The sequence below is a fragment of the Schistocerca piceifrons genome, chromosome 2, assembly GCF_021461385.2.
Source record: "Schistocerca piceifrons isolate TAMUIC-IGC-003096 chromosome 2, iqSchPice1.1, whole genome shotgun sequence".
Taxonomy (NCBI): domain Eukaryota; kingdom Metazoa; phylum Arthropoda; class Insecta; order Orthoptera; family Acrididae; genus Schistocerca; species Schistocerca piceifrons.
The window spans coordinates 689515668-689539797 of record NC_060139.1 but is presented as its reverse complement, the minus strand read 5'-3'; the positions used below and the strand labels follow the sequence as shown (position 1 = coordinate 689539797).

General features: G+C 39.2%; 1 protein-coding gene across 1 annotated transcript in view; it reads left to right on the top strand.

Moving 5' to 3' along the window:
• Positions 1 to 22456, top strand: part of LOC124776350 (sodium/potassium-transporting ATPase subunit beta-2-like) — a 170427-nt gene extending 147971 nt beyond the window's left edge. Inside the window, exons 5-7 of the mRNA XM_047251301.1 lie at positions 5599 to 5709; positions 5882 to 6050; positions 21719 to 22456. Of these exons, the coding sequence (XP_047107257.1) occupies positions 5599 to 5709; positions 5882 to 6050; positions 21719 to 21828 (390 nt within the window). The 3' untranslated portion in view covers positions 21829 to 22456. The remainder of the gene's footprint in view (positions 1 to 5598; positions 5710 to 5881; positions 6051 to 21718) is intronic.
• Positions 22457 to 24130: the final 1674 nt, after the last annotated feature.

Below are 24130 nucleotides of genomic sequence, written 5' to 3'. Positions count from 1 at the left end.
AGTAAGCTGTTTTATAATGTTTTAGTTTCCACTCTCAGAGATAATACATATGTAAACACTGATGAGTTAAGTTTCTTGTAAAGATTTATTATATGATGAGACTAGTTTACTCTGCAGTCAATCATAACACCCAGGAACTTTGTTGTTTCAACTCTTTCTGTTGTCTGTGGGGCACAGTTAACATATACCTCTTCTTTAGTTTTGGCAGTCACAGTGAAGTGAATATAGCTAGTTTTATTAAAGTTTAATGAGAGTCCATTGACACTAAACCATTTTACTAATTCAATGAGGATATTAGTAGTAGTTCTATGAAGATTTTCACATGCATGGCCTTTAATCATAATGTTAGCATCCTCTGCAAAATGGTGCACTGTAGCTTTGTACATTGTGATAGGTCATTTATAAATATCAGGAACAGTAAAACACCGAGAATAGATCCTTGTGGCACCCCACATATGATGCATTTCCATTCTGATAAAGCTACAAAAATCATCTGTGTTCTCTAATACTGCTTTCTGCTCCTTGTCTTTGAGGGATGAATGTAACTACTTATTTGATACACCACTTATTCCTAAACATCAGCAGTTTATAATAATATTTTATGGTTTATGGTATCAAAGGTTTTTGATAAATCACAAAATGATCCTGTTGTCATTTCTGTTGTTTATGGACAGTACAATTTTATTTATATAAGTATACTTTGCTTGTTTGGTTGAGTGATTCTTTCAGAAATCAAACTGTCTTTTGCTGACAATGTTTCAAAATTCTTGTGCACATGAGCTTTTCTAATATCTTTGAAGAAACAGTCAGAAGAGAAACTGGCCTGTAATTTGCAACTTCTGTTTTTTCACCTTTCTTGAAGAGGGTTTTCACAGCAGCATATTTGAGTCTGTCAGGCATAGTTCCACAGTGTAAGGATGCATTGAAAATGGGCCAAACACATCATTTATAGGACCACAGCACTTTTCAATAAATTGTTAGAGATATTATCTGCTCCAGTGGAATTTTTATTCTTCAGAAAGCTGATTATTCACTCAGTTTCAGATAATGAAGGGGTCTAATATGAATTTTAGCAGAGTCAAGGCTTTATTAACAGAACCCTTGCAGTCTGTTTGTCCTGATACTGAGAAGAAATGTTTTGAAAATATTGGCAGTGTGTTGAGGATTGCATACAAGATTTTCTTCATATATGATTTTGAAGTCTTCTAAAGCTCTTTTGTTCTTCTCTGTCTCACTTCTTACAATATGCAGAAATAGTCTTTATCTTGTTTAGTACCATTATCACCTATGGAACAGACATTGGGTGGGGGGGAGGGGGGGCAGTTGAGTGATCCAAAAAAATGATTGGCTAATGCAAGAAGAACAGATAGCTGTATGCTGCTATTCAAATAACTTAAAATTGTAACTTTTTACAGAGTATGGAAATAAATTCAATAAAAATGAAGACGTATATAAACATGCTACCAGAAACAGTATAAAGTTGGGTATTCCACAACACACCTCATATAAACTACACTCATGCTCATAAATTAAGGATAATTTGAGAATGTGGTGCCACAAAACGTGGCACTACACAAAACTGGCACTAATAGCATAGGTACATAGGGAACACACACGACACAGATCTGTAAGTCCATGGTATGGGTGATAAGTTGAGAAAAAACACATCTGCTACAAAATGCCACAGTTTCCTGCGCATGCACCCCAACATCAATATGGGATATGATAACCATGCACACGTATACAGGGCGCACAATGGGTTGGCATACTCTGGATAAGGTGGTCAAGCAGCTGTTGGTGTATAGCCTCCCATTCTTGCACCAGTGCCTGTTAGAGCTCCTGAAGTGCCCTAGGGGTTTGTAGACGTGCAGCGATACATCGACCAAGAGCACCCCAGACGTGCTCGATGGGGTTTAGGTCTGGAGAACAGGCAGGCCACTCCATTCGCCTGATATCTTCTGTTTCAAGGTACTCTTCTGTGGTGGCAGCTCAGTGAGGCTGTGCATTATCATCCATCAAGAGGAAGGTGGGACCCACTGCACCCCTGAAAAGGTGGACATACTGGTGTAAAATGATGTCCTGATACACCTGATCTGTTACAGTTCCTCTTTCAAAGACCTGCAGTGATGTAAGTGCACCAATCATTAATCCCACCCCACACCATCAAATCACAACCTCCATACAGGTCCCTTTCAAGGACATTAAGGGGTTGGTATCTGGTTCCTGGTTCACGCCAGATGAAAACCTGGTGCAGTTCACTGTTCAGACTATACCTGGACTCGTCTGTGAACTAGCCTGGGACCACTGTTCCGATGACCATGTACTGTGTTCTTGACACCAGGCTTTACGGACTCTTCTGTGACCAAGGCTCGGTGGAATGCACCTTGCAGGTCTCCAGGCAAATAAACTATGTCTATTCAGTCATCTGTAGACTGTGTGGCTGGAGACAACTGTTCAAGTGGCTGTAGTAAGGTCCTGAGCAACGCTATGTGCAGTACTCTGTGGCCATCTGCGGGCACTGATGGTGAGATATCGGTTGTCTTGTGGTGCTGTACACTGTGGACGTCCCATACTGTAGTGCATGGACATGTTTTGTGTCTGCTGGAATCATTGCCATAATTTTGAGATCATACTATGGGGCACACGGAGGGCCCGTGCTGTGACCTACTGTGTTTGACCAGCCTCCAGTCGCCCTAGTATTCTACCCTTCATAACATCATCAATATGTGTTCTTTGAGCGTTTTGCAACACACAGTCACTATTAGCACGTCTGGAGATGTCTCCACACTTACTCACTGCTCCGTACTCTGACATGCACCTCTGCGTATGTGGACTGCTGGCAGCACCACCGTGCAACGACCACAGGTCAAATGCACCGCACGGTCATACCCTGAAGTGATTTAAACCCGCAAACCACCCACCAGAGCATTGTTTTACCATGTATCAGCATTATCTTTAATTTATGAGCAGGAGTGTAAAAAGAAGTACTGCTTACATGGCAGTAAAACTGTACAACTGTTTAACATTTTAGATTTCAAATATTAGCTTGAAAGAAAAATTTAAGTAACAAACAATAAAACTATTGCTTGTAGGAAGTCCTTTCTCTTCAATCAATGTTAACATACTAAATGAAAAAAAAATGTAAAGTAGTTACAAAATATTTTATTTGAAAATGATATAAGTCGATAAGTCAATAATTAACTAGTCTATGTAACCATTATTGAGTTAAACTAATATTGTCTGGGGGATATCGATAACAACACACATCACTGGCCAGAGAGCAGGGGAATATATGCAAGTGTGTCAAAGACAGCAATACATTATGAGTGATGATATCATGTAAGCATGTTGATGTATCACATTTTGTGAATAAAGTATATTCACTATCAACAATCTCAACTCTATTATTGGGATGTTCCTGCATCTGATAGTGAAATACTTCCATAAGTGCAAGTGTGTACTCAGATATGATCCATATATGTATAAGCAAAGCTGCTAAATAAGTAATAATAATAATAATAATAAATTTAATCAACATATTCAGTAAAACCCAAGTGGAAAAATTGAAATATCTAGGTTAAATAACTGAATCTGTAGGTCTATAGTGAAAGCTAACAAAGAAAAGACTCCAAAACTGCAAACAGCATACAAACTCAATTAGAAATATTATGCTGAACAATCTCTTATCACAAAAGGTGAAACACTTTATGGAACAGAAATCAACAGAAATATATTGATTATTACAGTTTTATCCTCACTTACATGGAATTAATAATAGGTTCTCAAACAAAATTGTGAACCTATGTTGTTAATGAAGAACTGAAACAATACTTGCCAAGGCTTAAAAGAAACTAACCTGCGTGTGGGAATCAATTCAAGATAGACCAAAACTCAGAACTAATTCTTTTGTTGCAGTTTTCAGTCATTTCTGCCTTTACACTGATCTACTGTGTGCAACTGTTTTGATATTTGCTTACCGGTAACTACTGTGGTCTACATCCAGTCAAATCTGAGTATGCTATTCTGCCTTGGTGTCACTCTATGAATTTTATCCCTCCATTGCCAAATTAACTATCCTTGATACATCAAGAAAGCCTTATCAACTTAGTCCTTCTTTTGTTCAAATTGTGCAATAAAGCAATATTTTCTCAATTTCAGTTCAGTAATTGTTCAATGTTTATCCAGTCTATCCATCCAACCTGCAGTATTCTTTCGTAACACCAAATTTCAAAACTTCACTTCCCTTCTTGCCCATATTGCTTATCATCTTTGTTTCATTTATTACACATGCAACAAATACTTTCAGAAAATACTTCTTAACACTTAAATTTATGTTTGGTCTTACACGTTTTTATGCTTGTCTGAGAGAACAGATATGGTTGACAATCCACAGATCTATGAAATACTTTCAAAATTAATTCACTGTTTGCAAATTCTTTGAGATCAGCTGTTGTAGGTATAGATCTACTACCCAATAGTGACATATGACAATTTGTGCCATATCGGGAATCTAACCCATTCAACCCGAGCCAGCACAAATTTTCTTCATATGTGACTATTGTCTACACCTAATACAGCTGATGTCTACACCTAATACAGCTGATGTCAAGAAATTCACAGCCAGCAAATTAATTTCAAAAGTTAACATATTTGTCTTTTTCAAAAAAGCTTTTATTGCTCTTGTCAGCCTACTTTTATACTCTCCTTACTTCTTTCATCATAAGATATTTTACTGCCTTAACATCCCTCACTTCTGGATTTAATACCTCCGATTCAGTTCTGTTACACTCCTTTACACTTGTTTTACACTCACTGAATTCTCTCTGATAACCTCTTTCCAAAATTCCATCCATTCTGTTTAGATGACTCCTCAAGTTCTTTGCCATAATTACAATGTCATCAACAAACATTAAACATTTTTATTTCTTTTCCTCTAAATTTAAATTCCTTTTCTAAATGTTATATTTAACAATCACAGATTTAATGAGAAGCCCATTTTATGGATGGAAGAATAGTAAATAAACAACATAGTAATAGATGGAAAGGTACTGAGAGAAAAGAAGATACAAAGTATCATATGTACTGAAAAACAGTCTGTAATTGTGGGCAATGAATAAGGAATGATTGGGGATAAGGGGGTGGCTTTAACCAGTAATGTAGTTATGAAATGTAAAACAGTGATAAAATTCCACCTTGGACATATAAGTTTTGACTGTGAATGTTTTTCGGGTTGTACCACCACAGTGATGAGGCTAGAGTTATTTGTTATCAGAAATGAGCAATTTACAAATACATGTCTCACACATATTGCTAACTGAGGGCTTCATTCATTCATTTTTTACCAATGGCATCTTATTTCATAATATTGAGGTTAAGATTATCTACTGTCATTTAAGTGTTTGGGACACCCTATACATATTCTTAGATACATTTACTTATTACTGTAGTTATTATTACCTACAAAGACACACATATATTTCAGTACCTCTTCTATCTGTTATTTCTAATATAAACATGGAAACGGCAAATTTAAATCATGTGAACTATGATGTTACATGTATCTATAAAATTTATTGACTCACAAAATCTTGTTTGCAGATATTTGGCTGGGCACCAGAATTTTACAAATATGATTATGAACTTCCAGAGCAGATGCCAAATGACTTGAAACAGCACATAAAAAATATTAACAAGACTGACCCAAAGCAGGTAACAGAAACAGAACACAAAATTTGTTGAGAGTTGAATTACATGATAAAAGATACAAACAAAAGCAAAATGTAGCTGTTATCCAAAGCTTAGTTCAACAAAATATATTAAACACAAATTTTGTAAATATTTTGGTAGGCAATGTAAAGTAAAACACTGCTTACTTTTCCAGTTAAATACAATATGGGTATCATGTAGAGGTGAAAATCCAGCAGATATGGAAACCATTGGGCCCGTTAAATACGTGAGTGGCTATGGATTGCCTGGGTATTATTTTCCCTTTAAAAATCAGGAGAACTATCTTACCCCTGTTATTGCAATCCAGCTTACAAATGCAACGAGTAAGTATATATTCTGTTCACAATATACTGCATTGGATTAGATTATGCAAATGATTTTAATTTTCACATAGAGAATTCATTTGATTACCCTTTTCATTCACATCAGATATGATCTACCGAGTCCTCTCTGAGTCCATTTTCAGTTATGAGAATAGCAAATAATTAACCAGTCAAGTATCACCAAGCTTTATTTTATAGCACAAACTAGTAATGTGATTTTTTTTTCTTAATAAAAAAAAAGAAATGAGGAAGTTGAAACCATCTGGATGGCTGTTGTATATATCCAAATCTTTATTCCTCTTTTTGTTTATATTAACAAAAGCTCAGCTCTAGAATATTTAATATCTATTTTACAGATTAAGTTAGATAAATATATCAATTGTTCCACATAAAAGGTTTGAGAGTTATTACTTGTACAATATCCATGTCTTCAAAATTGTTATGATAAAAAATTGGTCTCACAATATTTTGAACAGTCTAGCATATAATGACACTGTCAAAAGCTGATAATTTGCAAAAATGCTATTTGAACATTTTATGATAATAAATAAATGTACCTCAACCTGTATTTCTCATTGGCTCAGTTAATAAATACAAGATCCAATAGTCAGTGTCCTTACATATGGCATAGAAATTATGATCACATTAATGATCATTTGTTGCTGATACAGTATCTGTTTCTTATAATTAATTACACATTTTTGTAAATTTGATCTAGAGTGAAAACATAATGTGAGTGAAACTAAAATTCTAAAAGTGGCATATTTTTATTGTAAAAGAAATAATTATTTAATCAATAGCCTGTTTAGTGAATCCATTGCTAATATCACCTGTAATTGAAAAGTTATATCACAAAGAAATTAACATAGTCACTTACTGATTCACATCTTCCAGCCTATAAACTAATCTTGTGGAGCACAGAATATTAACTAAATACACCTTTTCAGCTGAAGTAAATTATTTATTCTGTTGTCAGTTAGAGCAGTTATCAATTCAAAATGATTATTAATAGCCACAAAATATCATCTTCAATTTCATCTGACATCTCTCTTATGAATAGCATCTTCTGTAGTGTATACCCCTAAATTTCAGCCTTAACTACTCAGTTGTGTTACTTGTTATTCAATACGTTTTGTGAAAAATTCATTTCAGTTCTTTTAGTATCCTCGAACCATGCAGTTAGTTTTTGTCAGCAGCTTCCTAAATTTTCTTTTTCCATTTCTAATGTGGAGCCAGAACAATTTCTAATAAATGATATCGCTATTGTCTTACAAACTTTATATTGTATTATGTTTGCATCTTATATGTAAGATGTTTATTCACAGTTTTTCAGCCTTATAAAGTAGAAAATAATTTACCAGCCAGCCACAAATAGACTGGTATGTAGAACTTAGAAATACACAATGAGATGAACAGACATGACGCTTTTATTCAAAGACAATAATTTCACTGAAGTCAGTGGGATTTACGATGGTCACCTGAACATTACAAACGGCAGGATATAGTTCTTAATGGCATGTGTGATCACCACAGGTAGCAATGCTGCTCTGCAGTGTGCTCCCCTACTGGCCACTAGTTTGGTAAGGAGTTCCTGTGACAGGGTGTTCCATTCCTACACCAACACAGCTGACAATTGTCGGATGATAACTAGTGCATGTGGACATGCTGCAGTACATCTTCCCCATGTATCCCACACATGCTCAATGGGGCTGAAGTTGGGATAATGGGCAGACCACTCCATTCCCTGTGCATCCTCTTGTTCCAAAAGCTCCTCTGTCTGTACAACTTGACATGGTTGCACATTGTCATCCACCAAAATGAAGTCAGGGCCAACTGCACCCATGAAAAGAAGTGTATGGAGGAGGACAGTGTCACACAACATGGACTGGTGACTGTACTGTGTTTAAAGATTTAGACATTAGTATACCCATGTGTCTCTCCACACCATAACACATGGATCTCCAAAATGTATGACAATTTACTGTGTGCATTATATGTTCCTGCCTCTCACCATATGAGGGTATGATCAGAATCCATATTAGATGGAATCTGCTCTCATTTGAGAAGATAACACAACCTCACTCCTTGTTGGCCCACTCCCTATGCTCATGGCAAACTGAGTCACTGGTGTGCAGGTGTCAACAAACACAACATATCAGTCATCAGGTTTGGAGACCCACTCTATGCAGTTACCATGCCACTGTGAAGAATGAAATTGCATGCCTTGCAGTCCTGTTAATTGTGGTTGCAATTGAACCTGCTGTTTGACATGGGTCCCTTCTTGCATGCGGCAAAAAGTTATGGTCATCTACTGTTACAACAGACCATGGCTAACCACCTCCTCTTCTTTAACCAGCAGTGCCTGTGATTTGAAATGCTCTCCACTGTAAGCAATATCAAACCCATGGGCTATGCTCATCACACTTGATTCTTCTTCCAGTTTCCTGATGATTCTCCCCCTTGTGAAGTCATCCAGATGTTGACTCCTGGCCATGGTGTAAATCAAGAACACCAGAACACCGTAACAGCTCACTAATTCATATATACTGTCTTCTCCTATTCCTTCAACTGCCTTATGTTGTGGGTCCTGCTCAATTTGGCATGGTGAGAAATATGTTCCTCACTGTCTTACTACACATGAACTCAACTTGTGCCATGTACTAGCAAATGCAAGGCTGAGTCTGCAGAATGGTATAAATGGACACGGGAATGTTCTCACGCTTTGTTTATTGGAACTGTACACTATTACATATAACAATTGTAGGATTACATAGGATAATGTACTAACTTAAGCTGACTCAGAAAAAACACTACTTCACTCCTCGTGCACACTACTATTCATGTGCACCTCGATCTGCTGTGAGTACCAAAGTGAAACTAAATACTAACTTGAAGGTGTCTGTGCCATTTAACATAATATCCTTTAGCATACACATGATTGCAGGGGGGGGGGGGGGGCTGTTTGTACTTGGCTTAGGGAATGCATGCCTTTCTGGGAAAAACACTGAGTTGTAGCAAGGAAATGCATGGTGGAGAGAGACTTCAACTGTAGGATCTGCTACTATTCACAGCCCAACCCAGCATTGTGTGACATGTCATCTGCTTTTGCTATCTGTTGAATCAGAGAGGTGGCAGTCACATAAAAGCTGTGGTGTGATGCCACATAGTACTCCCCAAGTGAGTAGGAAACATTGCAGAGTGGGTGGGGGTGCAACAGAGCATCAAGTATGATGGAGAAGGCGACTGCACACACAGAGTCCTACACACCGGACAGGACACGGTGTCAGTGGGCTTGGTGTTTATCGTTGCAGCAAGAACAGCAGCAAAGCTTGTGGTGGGCTTGCTGTTGCCCCACTGTACACCTGGAGCATGGGTGATGTGACATCACACCTACATCTGGGGCAATGAGTGGCACCGCACATGGTCAGTCAGTGTAGTGGGGCCTCCTGTGGCTTGGGGCTCTGGCAAGGCAAGTAGTGGTTTGAATGCCAGTGCAGCTCTTGCCTTGGGGCCCATGAGCCACCTCCTGGATTGAAGGTGCTGGCCAAGGTGCTGTCATTGCTGCACAGTGCCACTTCAGTCTTGATGGCCATAGAAAATTGTGCGATATATTCCTCCTGTCAGAGCAGGTGGGGTGGGATCTGCATGCCCTCCTTGAGACCAAAACCCATTGTCAGGGAGTGGTAGTCAGTAAAAATGGTGAAATGGCACCCCTCCACTGAGGGCCAGAAATATCTAATCACCTCATACCCAGTGAGGAGCTCACAACAATACAAGGCTCAATGCTGCTGTGGCTGTGATCTTTGCCAACAAAAACATCAGGGGCTGCCAAGTCCTCTCGACATGGTGGTGCAGGCTTCTGGCAGTTTCCGGCAACTAGAGGAAGCAATGTGGTGCTGGTGTGCAAGACTCACATGTCCCCTTCTTCAGTGGACTTACTTGGAGGTGCTTTGCCAAGTTTCTTCTCAGGATAGTCAGCTGTGACAACCTGCCCAACTTCTTCTCCGAAGATATGATGGTGTTTGGAGGAATTTTCTCTACTCTTAAAAATGATTGCATGCACTCAGGATACTCTTAAATCAATCAGATTATATTTTCACCTCCACAAATGGAACACCACATAACAGTTTTCACATAAGTGAGTCATATTTCGTAAGTCCAATGATTCAAGTTTCTCACAAGCCCACCATCTGCAACTCTAGAGAGTCAGTAAATAAGTAAGTGTCTTTTCTTTTCTTTTACACAGTTCAACTGTTCACTGTAATGACTGACATAGCACTGTCATGGAATAAGGCGCACTTGCTCCTAGTGCTGGTCATGTAACTTCTGTGATGAGCGAGGCAACCACTTGCCCATGCCAATTGACCGTCCACATTGTGGCATTCTCTTGACACATGTCCACCCTGCACACACAGAAAACCTGTGTGAGGTAGAGACACTCTCCCATTTCTCATGCTTGTGCATAAAATATCGGGTGTTCGAGATGGTGGAAAGCCGAAGGGTATCTAGAATTTGCATCGAAATTCTCAAGGCACTACAGACTGGCTGGCATCACTAACAATTGGAAGTGGGGCAGTCAGCTGAGGGTGGGCTAGGAGGGTGGCTTACAAGAGGTCATGCCTCAATTGGTCAGAACTGTCCGACATTTGTGCCATCCAGCAAATATACCCAACACCTTTTGTGCACTCACCCTGGACTCTGGACATGAGTGGTGCATGCTCACTCATGACATCCTTCAGGTGGCACCTAAGGAGATTTGCCATCCCAAGAAACCTGCAGCATTCTTCGTATGTAATGGAATGTGAGAACTTGGACACAGACTGGATCTTCTCACTGAGGGCGCAGGAGCCCAAAAATTATGCACTTCTCCATGTTGACAATCAGTCAGGCTCCAGCTCCCAACTAATATACATACACAGAGTGGAAGGTTACGTGTTTATCATTTTCTGTATTTTCATCATAATATATTTATTGAATTTCATGCATGTTTTTCTGTTTAAGAGGTTCAATCTGGTGTTTTTGTAAGGGTGATTTCATTCAATCTGTAGCACAACAGTCGCTCAATGAACAGCCAGCTACATAGTTCATTAATGCATCAGCATCCATTGGTGGCACATCTTCCATATCTGTGATTCTGTCTGATTTTATAGTTTACTTCTTCAGTTACTCTCGCTAGGATGTCTACGATGCCGTGTTGAGGATGCAGGAGGAGCTGGCCACAGTTCATGAAGAGCTGAATGTGCTTTTGACTATGGTCAGTCACCATCAGGCTGCTGCCTTGGGGTGTAAGGTGGTAGAGAATCTGGTTTGTCACATGGGACACCTCAGATGTTGCTTGTTTTGTCCACAGGCTGTGCTCCCAAGGCACTTCCTTGTGTAACCTACATGGTGGATCTGCCCTCACAGGAGGGTAAGTAGCACATAGTAACGAGTTCACATTGCTCAAGCCAGAGGGCCAATGCGGTGAGGGCCACCTGACCTCACCTATTCACCCTGTGAGCAGACATGTGGCTGCTCCTTCAGCACAGTCTGAGCAGGCACATGGAGGAAGGAGTTTACTAGTTATCAGGAGCTCCAATGTTAGGCAAGTCATGGAACCCCTTAGGCAGGTAGCATTGTGGGCTGGAAAGAAAGCAAATGTGCACTCAATGTGTCTGCCAGGGGGTCTCATCTGAGATGTAGAGGTGACCTTGCCTGCAGCTATCAAGCATGCAGAGTGCAGTTCTCTGCAAGTAGTGACTTATGTTGGCACCGACGAAACCTGTTGCATGGATTCTGACGTCATCCTCAGTTCATACAGGCAGCTGTTGGAGGTGGTGAAGACTGCTGGCCTTGCATGTGGGGTGCAAGCAGAGCTCACAATTTGCAGCATTGTCCCCGTCTTCATCAACTCTGTAACAGTTTTGGCTGCATGTTTCTAGACCTGTGTTATCATGTGGGGATTTATAGGACTCCTCTTGGTAGATCAGAGGTGAACTGCAAGAAGGAAGCAGCTACGCTGGTAGCAGAGTATTTGTGGAGTGCACTTGAGTTTTTTTTAGGTTAGATAGTAGTTTGAGGAGCTCTAATGAACACTCACCAGTCAATACACAGCAAGGAAAGTTAGATCACATTCAGAGTATAGACACTTCAACTGTCAAAATTTTATCAGTAAACTGTCAAAGTATTTATTATAAATTTCCCAAATTTACTGCCCTCCAGGAAAGTTCTTGCACTCAAATTATTCTTGGGTTCAAGAGCTGACTCTAAGGAAAAATATTAAGCTCTGAGATAGAGTGTCATGGAACATATATAACAAAGACAGATTAGAGGCTGTAGGAGAGGGAGTGTTCATTGTAACAGACAAAAATATTGTCATTATTGAAGTTGAGTGTGACAGTGAAGTTGTCCAGCTGAATATAACAGGTGTAAATGAAACCAAATTAATTGTTGGCTGTTTATACCGGCCCCCCAATTATGCTATGATAGTTCTAGAGTCATTCAAAGAAAGTCTACGGTAAGTAGCATGTAAATATCCAGATCATGCAATACTAGTTGGAGCCAACTTTAACCTACTGAGTTATAGTTTGGAATGTCCATGGATTCATTGCATGGAGTACAGACAGACAGTCATGTGAAGTACTGTTGAACACATTTTCTGAAAACTGTCCTGAGCAGTTAGCTTGGCAGCCCATATGCAATGGAAATATCTTAGAGCTTGTAGCTAATGTCAGTATGGAAATGGGGATTAGCAATCATGATGTCATTATAGAAACTATCATTATGAAAGTTAATAAATCGGTCAAGAAGGCTAGAAGACCATTTCTGATAGATAGAGCAAATAAGCACTTGTTAGCATCTCACTTAGACAGTGAACTGACATCACATAGTTCCAGTACAATGGACATGAGAAATTATTGACAAAGTTCAAGCAGATTGTAAATTGTGGTCTGGAGAGTTATGTCCCTAGTAGGTGGTTGATTGATAGAAAAGACCCACCATGGTATAATAATGAAATGCATAAGATACTGAGGAAGCAGAGGCTGTTGCACTCTAGGTTCAAAAGAGAATGCACAAATGATGACAAGTAAAGCTTAGCAGAGGATCATGTGTCTGTTGAAAAAAGATCTGTGCACAAAACATACAACTACCACCATCACACCTTAGCAAAGATCTGGCAGAGGACCTGAGAAAATTCTGGTCCTATATATGATTGCTAAGTTAGTTTATGGCTTCCATTCAGTTCCTTGTTGGCCAGTGTGGTATGGCAGCTGAAGATAGCAAAATGAAAACTGAAGTCTTAAATTTCATGTTCAAGAAATTGTTCACACAGGCGAATCACACGACACAGTAGTAAGCATCCCTGGCATAGAGAAACAACTGAAAGATTTGAAAGCAAATAAATCTCCATATCCAGATACAATCCCAATTTGGTTTTACAAAGGGTACTCTGCAGCATTACACCCTTATCAAGCCCGCATTTATCAAGAATCTCTCACCAAGCATAAAGTCCCAGGTGATTGGAAAAAAGTGCAGGTGACTCCAGTATATAAGACGGAGAGAAGAATGGAGCTACAAAATTACAGACCAGTATCTCCAACTTGGGTTTGCTGCAGAATCCTTGAACATATTGTCAGTTCAAATAAAATAAACTTTTTTTGAGACAGAGAAGTTTATATCCATGAATTAGCATGGTTTTAGAAAGCATCACACTTGCAAAACTCAGCTTCCCCTTTTTTCATATGGTATACTGCAAACTATGGATGAAGGGCAACAGACAGATTTCTGGAAGACATTTGACACAAAGCCCCATTGCAGGCTGGTAGTGAAGGTATGAGCATGTGGAATAAGTTCACAGATATATGAATGGCTCAAAGACTTCTTAAGTAATAGAACACAGTATGTTGTCCTTGACAGCAAGTGTTCATCAGAGACAAGGGTATCATCAGGACGACTACTGTTGTTCTCTATATACATAATGATTTAATGGACATGGTGGACAGCAATCTTTGGTTTTTTACTGATGATGTTGAGATGTATGACAGGGTGTCAAATTTGAGTAACTGTAGGAAGATGTAAGATGACTGAGAGAAAATTTATAGTTGTTGTGATGAATAGCAGCTAGCTGTAAATGTGGAAAAAGTAAGTTAATGTGGATGAGTAAGAAGAACAAACCTGTAACATTTGGGTACAGTGTTACTAGTGTCCTGCTTGACATAGTCAAGTGGTTTAAATATCAGGACATAACATTGCAAAGCAATATGAAATGGAACGAGCATGTGAGAACTGTGGTAAGGAAGGCAAATGGTTAACTTTGCTTTATTGGGAGAATTTTAGGAAATAGTGGTTCACCTTTAAAGGAGACCATATATAGGATGCTGGTGCTGCTCGAATGTTTGGGATCCATACCAGATTGGTCTGAAGGGAGACTTCAAAGCAGTTCAGAGGTGGGTTGCTTGATTTGTTACCAGTGGGTCTGAACAACACATAAGTGTTATGGAGGTGCTTAGGGAATTTAAATGAGAATCCCTGTAAGGAAGGCAATGTTCTTTTCGAGAAACACTATTGAGAAAATTTAGAGAACCGGCATTTGAAGCTGACTGCCAAACGATCCTACTGCCACCATCATACACTGCACCTAAGGACCACGAAGGTGAAGTATGAGAAATTAGGGCTCATATGGAGGCATATAGATAATTGTTTTTCTCTCACTCCATTTGTGAGTGGAACAGGAAAGGAAATGCAAGTAATGGTACAGGGTACCCTCTGCCACACATTGTATGGTGGGTTGCATAGTAACGATGTAGATGTAGATGTAGATACAGATGTACCATCCAGAGACAGTGGCAGTGCTCCACAAGTTTGCATGAGTAAATCTTAATATAATCCAAGTAGGCAAAAACCCTCAAAACACCATGTAAGATGTTGCCAAGAAAGTGTTGCCATGTCTGGGCAGCATTTTGGGGCATGAATGACATGAAAACACTCTCAAAGAGAACAAAGTTGTAATAGCAGCCATCTTCTCCAAGTAATCGGGGGCAACCGGCATCTGTGTGAATGCTTTTATACAGGCCACTTTGCCAAAAACGATGCACTGCATAGTTCATCTTTATAGCTGCACAAAAGCGAAATGGAATAACCATCGTGCAATGTCCTAGCATTTAGCATCCAAAAGTCCCCACATGGATGCAACATTTTCTCTTTCTTTGATATGAGGTGTAGGGCAGAGCCAAGGGTTCTTGGAGGGACAGAGCACACCTGCAGTAATGACTGCCTTGATTTTGGCCTGTGCAGCTGTCTGCTGGAGGATTGGGTGAGGTGCAAAAATGTAGTGAGAATGCCATTGAAAGGGCCAGAATAGCATAACTGTCTGATGGAGCCGAGGGGTGGTGCAGGGGGGTAGACACAGAATGGAATGGTGGAAGATGGTGCCAAATATATGGTGGTTTGTGAAGTCAAGGAGGAGGACTTATTGAAAAGTAAAATAAGTACCAAAGATGAGGTCCTTAACATCAGCCATGGTAAAAGACCACAGCAAATCCCCACTGAGTCCTAGATCAATGAATCAGGTGTGGGAGCTGTAAGTTGTGATTGCTGAGCTGTTAGCTACAATGAGGAGTAGGGGAGAAAGTGGATGGTGGTCAGCAGAGGGTAATAACTGGCAGAGATAGACAGAAAGACACAAACCAGTGTCAAGGAGATAGGATTTCAAGGAGAGTGGGTTACCACAGTCACATACAGACAGGCATTGTGAAATCGTAGAGCAGCTGGATGTGCTTATCACTGGTTGCTGTCTGGATTTTGGGCCCGTGCAAATGGTGTATGGCAGTTTTCAGCATCTCCATCAAAACATTTGTGATACCAGCAGTATTTGCCAACCCCACATGGACCTCAGCCATCATCAGTCGGTTGGAGGAGGCAAGGGAAAAGGGGGGGGGGGGGGCGGTGCCTATGCTGGCATGCATGCTGATGTTCATAGCCACCAGGTGGTGAAGGTGGCAGGGGGGAGGGGGCAGTGCAAGGTGACTCAGGAATGCTTGGAGGCCACCCATCTGTGCCTGCAATTTGGGGGATGGAAAGGTTTTGCTGTCAGTGGGAGGGCATATGAACTCACCTGGAGCACCATGCCGGGATCATTTTGCACAATGGTGAACTGCTCTCTTTGCTAGGTGGAGGGATGAAGAAAGCTGTGCCACACACATGATCTGGTGTTTCAAGTGGTAGCAGGGTGGTGGGATACATGGTACTGGCAACTGAACACAACTACATATAAGACACAGTGGGATTAAATACACTAGGATTAATGTTTTAACTTAAGCTGAGCAAAGCATAACTAAATACTAGCTTGAAGGGGTCTGTACCATTTAACATAATACCCTTTGGCATTCCCTTCATTACAGGGAGATTGTCTGTATTTGGCTTACAGATGGCCATTGTCAAATCACAAATAAGTCATGGTGAGTGATCCACAGTGGGTGCTCACAGTTTGAGGTGAGAACACCATTTATCTCATGTGACTCTGTCAACAAAGCAATAAGCAATCTATAAGCTGCAAGCAGTCTATGTTGTTAGACCAATACATCAGCACATAATATAACAAGGCTAGGCACAAACAGTGTTGTGACAACAAAACACTGTCATGAACTTGTAATACAAGAGGAGGTGGAGGAAGTGATCATGGATGAACTTACTCTGAACTTAATCATGTGCGAAAAAACAATACAATTAAGTACTCTTCCTACAGTGGCAAGGGAAATGGCATGTTATCCACAAGGGTGCAGTTATGCATTAATACCACATCATACATGAGACACAAAGGAAACAGTCAGGTAAAAATGACAAACATATATGAATTTACTCCATAATAATTACAACATGAGGGAAACAATATGATCAAATCCTCTTGCTAACATGGAGAAGGAAATGACTGGTTATCACTGAAAGGACAGCCCCATGCCGGTGCTCATGTGCACTCCTTTGATAATATGTGTGGTGGCCAAAGTACTCAAAATTAAAACTTCAGATTTAACACTCAGAAACACGTTTATCTTGCTTAAACAAAGATATCGAATCACTTGGCATCAATGTGGGAAGTGCTGGTCAGGCAGCACTTTCTGTGGTGTGACCTTCTGGGAAAAACCCTGAGCTGTAGCAAGGAAATGCATGGCGGAGGGAGACTCCAACTCTTCGGTCTACTTTTGTATGTGGCCTGTTCTGGCACTGTGTGGTGTGTCTTCTGCCATTGACATCTGTTGAAGCAGGTGAGTGGCAGGCATATACACACTGTAGTTCATCCCCACAACACTACAGCCAAGATGACCTCACACCATGTGACATCCAGCTGTCTGTGAGGCACCTAGGAACATGCTCCCACACTTCCATTCATTTTCCTCATGCTGTTAATATGTTATGTTACTCTACCTACCTCATCTTTAAGTTTTGTAAGGTAGTGTGTTATTTTTCATGCTGATCTTTCAATTTTTTAAACTGTATATATATGTATATATGACTTAGCTCCACATGAGACAAGATATAGATGAGTGAATGGATTCACTGATGAACTCATACATTCCAGATTACTTTCCACTTTGACCTATGTTTGCTCACTTCACCAGATATGCTTCCCCTTTCCTGTTCTATGCTTGTGACTGAATTAGTCTTCATGTTGAATGTATATTATTTTGATGTGATTTTCACTATTTTTGTTTCTAGTCCTCCTAGTTAAACATTTGACATATTTAATATCATTTTTTTTTCCTTTCTTAATTTGAAAAACTAATTAACATGTTGTTTTCTAATTACTGCACCTTTAATAAGTGCTTACCACATCAGTGAGTTATTTTGAGTCATTCAGTAATGGAATTGGTCAATTTGAAATACCTACTGACTTAGATACTACAGAGGGATCCAGAGAAATGTAGACACTCTTTGTTGGTTAATATCATTGGAAAATTACATATTGTTGCAATTTTGCATTGTAGCATAGCCCATTGTTTTCTCAACAGATCCTGGTGCATGTTTTCTAGCAGACGACAGTGCAGCAATGAATGAAGTAAGATTGTTATTTGAGCTATGCAAGGCTTTATTGAATTTACGGAACTCAGCCACCAATACATATATCAATTTACCACGTTTAGGATAAATCTGATGCTGATGATACTGTTCAGGTTGTGCATAGGGAAAAGTCTGACCAACCAAAAACATCAACAAGTCTGGCTTCCAGCACTGCTGTGTTGCAACATTTTATTAGGTCACTTCAAAAATCTGTCAAGCAGGATCCATGTGAAAGCTGAATGAGCCAATCAAGCATATGTCAAATTCTGAGGGCTGCAAATTGTGTAAAGTGTACATTCCAAGACCAATATCTGGAGTACCATAGGGGAGTATGATAAGACCATTGCTGTGTACAATATACACACATCAAAAAAAAGTTTTGCGTCACCTTGGCTCCAAGAGTTCCAGAATCTGTTCAGAAAATTGGATTAGAGATCAACATAAACATCATTTCCACCATTTTTATTGCTCATGAAAACCACAGATTGCTTGTAGTACCACCATACAACAAGATCTTCAGAGGTGATGGTCCAGATTGCTGTACACATCGGTACCTCTAATATCCAGTAGCATGTCCTCTTGCATTGATGCATGTCTGTATTCATTGTGACATGCTATCCACAAGTTCATCACACACTGTTGGTCCAGACAGACCCTCTCCTCAATGGTGATTTGGCATAGATCCCTCAGAGTGGTTGGTGGGTCACGTCATCCATAGACAGTCCTTTTCAATATGTTCCAGGCATGTTTGGTAGGATTCATGTCTGGAGAATGTGCTGGCCACTCTGGTCGAGCGATGTCGTTATCCTGAAGGAAGTCATTCACAAGATGTACACGATGGGGGTGCGAATTGTCATCCATGAAGACTAATGCCTCACCAATTGCTGCTGATATGGTTGCACTGTTGGTCAGAGGATGGCATTCACGTATCTTACAGCCATTACGGCACCTTCCATGGCCACCAGTGGCGTACATTGGCCCCACTTAATGCCACCCCAAAACTGCAGGGAACCTCCACCTTGCTGCACTTGCTGGACAGTGTGCGTAAGGCATTCACCTTGACTGGGTTGCCTCCAAACATGTCTCCAATGATTTTCTGATTGAAGGCATATGTGACACTCTTCAGTGAAGAGAACATGATACCAATCCTGAGTGGTCCATTTGGCATGTTGTTGGGCTCATCTGTACCATGCTGCATGGTGTTTGGTTGCAAAGATGGACCTTGCCATGGACGTTGGGAGTGAAGTTGCACATCATGCAGTCTATTGTGCACAGTTTGAGTCATAACATGATGTCCTGTGGCTGCACCAAAAGCATTATTCAACATGGTGGCATTGCTGTCAGGGTTCCTCCAAGCCATAATCCATAGGTAGTGGTCATCCACTGTTGTAGTAGCTCTTGGGCGGCCTGAGTAAGACATGTCATTGACAGTTCCTGTCTCTCTGTATCTCCTTGTCCGAACAACATTGCTTTGGTTCACTCCGAGATGCCTGGTCAGTTCCCTTGTTGAGAGCCCTTCCTGGCACAAAGTAACAATGTGGACATAATCGACCATCTAGGTATGGTTGAACTACAGACAACATGAGCTGTGTACCTCTGTCCTGATGGAATGACTGGAACTGATTGTCTGTTGGACCCCCTCCATGTAATATGTGCTGCTCTGGCATGGTTGTTTACATCTTTGGGTGGGTTTAATGACATCTCTGAACAGTCAAAGCGACTATGTCTGTGATACAATATACACAGTCAATGTCTATCTTCAGGAGTTCTGGGAACCGGGGTGATGCAAAACTTTTTTTTTATGTGTGTATATAAATGATCTAGTAGAAAGTGTCAGATGCTCTTTAATGCTACTCACAGATGATGCAGTTGTCTGTACCAGAGTAGCAATGCCAGAAAGTAGTAAGAATTTGCAGAATGACCTGCAGCAAATTGATGAATGGTGCAGGCTCTGGCAATTGACCCTGAACATAAATAAATGTAACATATTGCACATACATAAGAAAAGAAATCCTGTGCTGTACAGCTACACTATTGATGACAAACAGCTGGAGACAGCATCTGACGTAAAATATCTAGGTGTAACTGTCCAGAGTGACATTAAGTTGAATGACCACATAAAACAGACAATGGAAAACGCAGATACCATATTCACCAGAAGAACCTTCAGGAAATATAACTCATCCATGAAAGAAGTGGCTTATAAGACACTTGTTTGCCCAAGTTTTGAGTATTGTTCATCTATCTGGGATTCCTATCAGGTAGAACTGATAGAGGAGATAGAGATGATCCAACAAAGAGTGCATGTTTCATCACGGGATCGTTTAGCTGGCAAGAGAGCATTATGGAGATGCTAAACAAACACCACTGGCTGACGTTAAAAGTTAGGCATTGTGCATCATGGAGAGATTTACTACTGAAACTTCAGGACAGCACTTTTCAGGAGGAGTCATACAACATACTATTTCCCCCCACATACATCTTGTGTATTGACCACGAAAAGGAAATTTGAGAAATTAGAGGCAATACAGAGTCTTACTGACAATCATACCCTCCGCCACACACCATTAGGTGGCTTGTGGAGTATGATATAGATGTAGATGTATACACATTTTATCAACAAGGATGACCTGGATTGAAAGATGGAGTACTGCGAGTGGTTTCAAGGCATGACTTGAGAGGCTGAAGGTTTGCAGACATGATTATCTAGTCAGATGAAGTGCATTTCAAACTGAACAGTACAGTAAGCTGCCACAATTGCTTGTACTGTGCTTCTGAACATCCTCATGTTAATGTGGACAAACATGTTAATCTGCCAGGTGTTAATGCATGGTGTGGCCTGTCATCACGTGGTTCGATTGGCCCATTCTCCTTTGAAGGTACTGTAACTGGTGAAGTGTATCTTCATATGCTGCAAACATCAATTTTACCTGTCATCTTAGAGCTGTTTGGAAATTAATTATTTTGCCTAAAATAAGATGGTGCTCTGCCTCACTACCACAGAGATGTCAGAGGCTACTGGGATGAAAATCTACCTGAAAGATGGATAGGTCAAAGAGGAGCTGTTGAGTATCCACCACAAACTCCAGACCTCTTGACTTCTACTTATTGCAGACCTTGAAAAAGAACTTTATCAACAGAATCCAGCTACACTGAATGAGCTATGAGAAACCATTGAGGTGTCCTATATGGTTATCACACTGGCAACACTGACAGCTGTAATTCAGTCAACAGTTCAGTGGCATCGACATTGTTTGGGTGTAAAAGGGGATCACTTTGAACACATAAAATAACCTTCCCCATTGTGAGAATTGTAATCATATTGACATTTTGTTCCATTAATACTGAGTATCATAGAGTGCCTTTATTTTACTGCACCTCTTGTATTTCCTAGGCTGGTATAAGCTCTTTCTAGCAAATGTAAACATAACTTGATAAATAGAGTGCAGGTAGCAAACAGAGAAAAGAACAAATAAAGAAAATAAAGGACCAGTTGGAATTTGCAATTAGGGTGGTTCCAAAATTAAAAAATATGTTTCTGCAAAACACAATAAAAATTCAATTTTAAAAATAATGTGCATCCCTAGTCCAGCAATCTATATGCTTGATTAATATTTTCTGTTTTATTGTTACAGAACATGTGTTGATTAATGTTGAATGCAGAGCCTGGGCAAAGAATATCATTTACTCTAAAGTGAAAGGTGAACGAGAAGGTTCAATGCATTTAGAACTGATGATGGACTAGCACCGTCTCCAGTACGGCTATAGCAAGTTTGTGCCTATTTTCTGCAGTTTTTGGTCCACTGAGAAGATATGTGCCATTGTTTTCTGTAGTGGCAGAAGTCAAAACAAATCTGCCATGAAGATATAATGAGGACTGCTTTATCTGTGCTTTAACAATAGGTATTTCTGTGAGAGTAATCGAGTTAGAAGTGTTGAAAAGTGCATTTTTAGTGGGGAAAATCAAAAACTCATGAATGAACCTGATATATTGATGTTTTTTGTGTTTCCCACAAGGAATTCCAGTCATAAAAGAGAATTAAAATTATATTTATACTGAGTATATCATAATTTTTTCGCTTCTATGTTTTAACTGTTCACATGTTTGTGAAAATAATTAACAGATTTAAACATGATTGGAGAAGGCTATTTAAATGAAACACAAATGTTTAGAAATCAGCAGTACAAATTTGTGGCTATTACTGAGGACTGCACAAAATTGTCAGGGGCAGGTCCGTGTGAGAAAAAATATGTTTGTGTGATATTTAAGAAAAAAAAGTAGATGATAATTTAATACATAGACACTTATTGCCTTTTATTTGCATGCTAAGTGTATATATTTGAAATATATTATAAAACTGTGAAGTAAATAATTTGTTAAGTTGTTTTATTACATCAGTATTAAATAAAAACCTGTAAAACCTGAAAACAAAATTCAAATATGTTCTATATTATCAGAAAAGAAATTCCAGTATATACAGATATGAACAAAAAAAATGAAGTGTTTTCATTATAAATTTTGAATGACATGTTGAAACTGTTTTTTTCTTCTTTCATTGAATGAAATGTCTAAAGACAATACAAAACTCTCTTATTTGACCACATTTTAGTTTTAATTTCCATTTGGTATCCACAATCATGAAGTAATAAAAAATGTTTGTATGTTGAATATCATATAGCAAACATGGCATCAGAGCATTGTTACTGTTAAACAGATCAATTTAAATTCTCAGAATAAAGTGTTAGACTTATTGTGAGACCTCGTCAGGTCATAATGAACAACTTTAATGCGGGAGTTCTGTGCTAATGCAATAACATTAAATCATCATCATAACACAATAGCTTCAATGGAACCTGGTTACACCATTGCTCATTAATTATAAAGTGAAATGCAAACTATGTATTAAATCATAGAGGAGCAACGAGATCAGTTCTTTGATTGATTTTCAGTTGTTTCTCTTATTTATGGGTTTTAAAGAGTAGTTCTAAGCCTTGTTTTTTAAATTTCTGTTCATAATGATAATGAAAGAGTAAAAAATAAGCAAGGGAAGCTGAAGCAAAGGGATTCATTCCCATTCTGGAGCATCACTGCAGCCAACAGAGGAAGGGAAAATTTTGAAGACAATGATGACTCCCAGTTTTTATAACAGAAGACGTACCTTACGCTACTGCACACAAGGAAAGTAATTTGTACACTACATTGCATCATATTTTGGGTAAAATCTGAACACCTGAAGTGCATTCTTCAGTCAGTCCTACAAATTTTCAGTCACCACTTCTTTTGCATCTGGCAATGATTATTAATGTGGTAAATTCTGAGTTACATTGTAGTTCAGAATCCGCATACACTGTAGCTTTCCATTTAAGTTGAAGGATAAATCAGTTGAAAGGTTGAAAAAGCAGAGACTTACTATTTCAAGTAGGACTGTTCTATAGTAAGGAAGTCTTGTTTAAACCAACCTTCAATCTGATGACAGCATTAGATTTTATGTTTATCACAAACACAAAATTAAACAGACAGTACAGTTTTCCTTCACAGTGTAGCCTTTAAAGTCAGATATTATCTTGCAAATATGCATACAGCAAAAACTAATTTTGCTAGCTTTTTGCATTACATTTTGGTCAACAAAAGTTTTACTTGCAATTTCACTCACTTTGTGATTTAATTTTGTAATGTAATTTTAAATGTGAACACCAATACGAGACAAAGAATGTTAAACATGATGTTCACATAGATTCATAAAATTATAAAATTCAATATATTTTCATTTTTAAGGAGCTGTATACCAAGGAAAATTTAAATAAATCTTTTACAAAAATCATAGATACTAAATTGTTCCAAATTTTATTTTTGTCTTGACCTATATCATTGACGTCAGTTTGCAGTAGGGTTTTGGAGCATATACTGTATTCAAACACTATGAATCACCTCGAAGGGAACGATCTGTTGATACATAATCAGCATGGTTTCAGAAAACATCGTTCTTGTGCAACACAGCTAGCTCTTTATTCGCGCGAAGTAATGGCCGCTATCAACAGGGGATCTC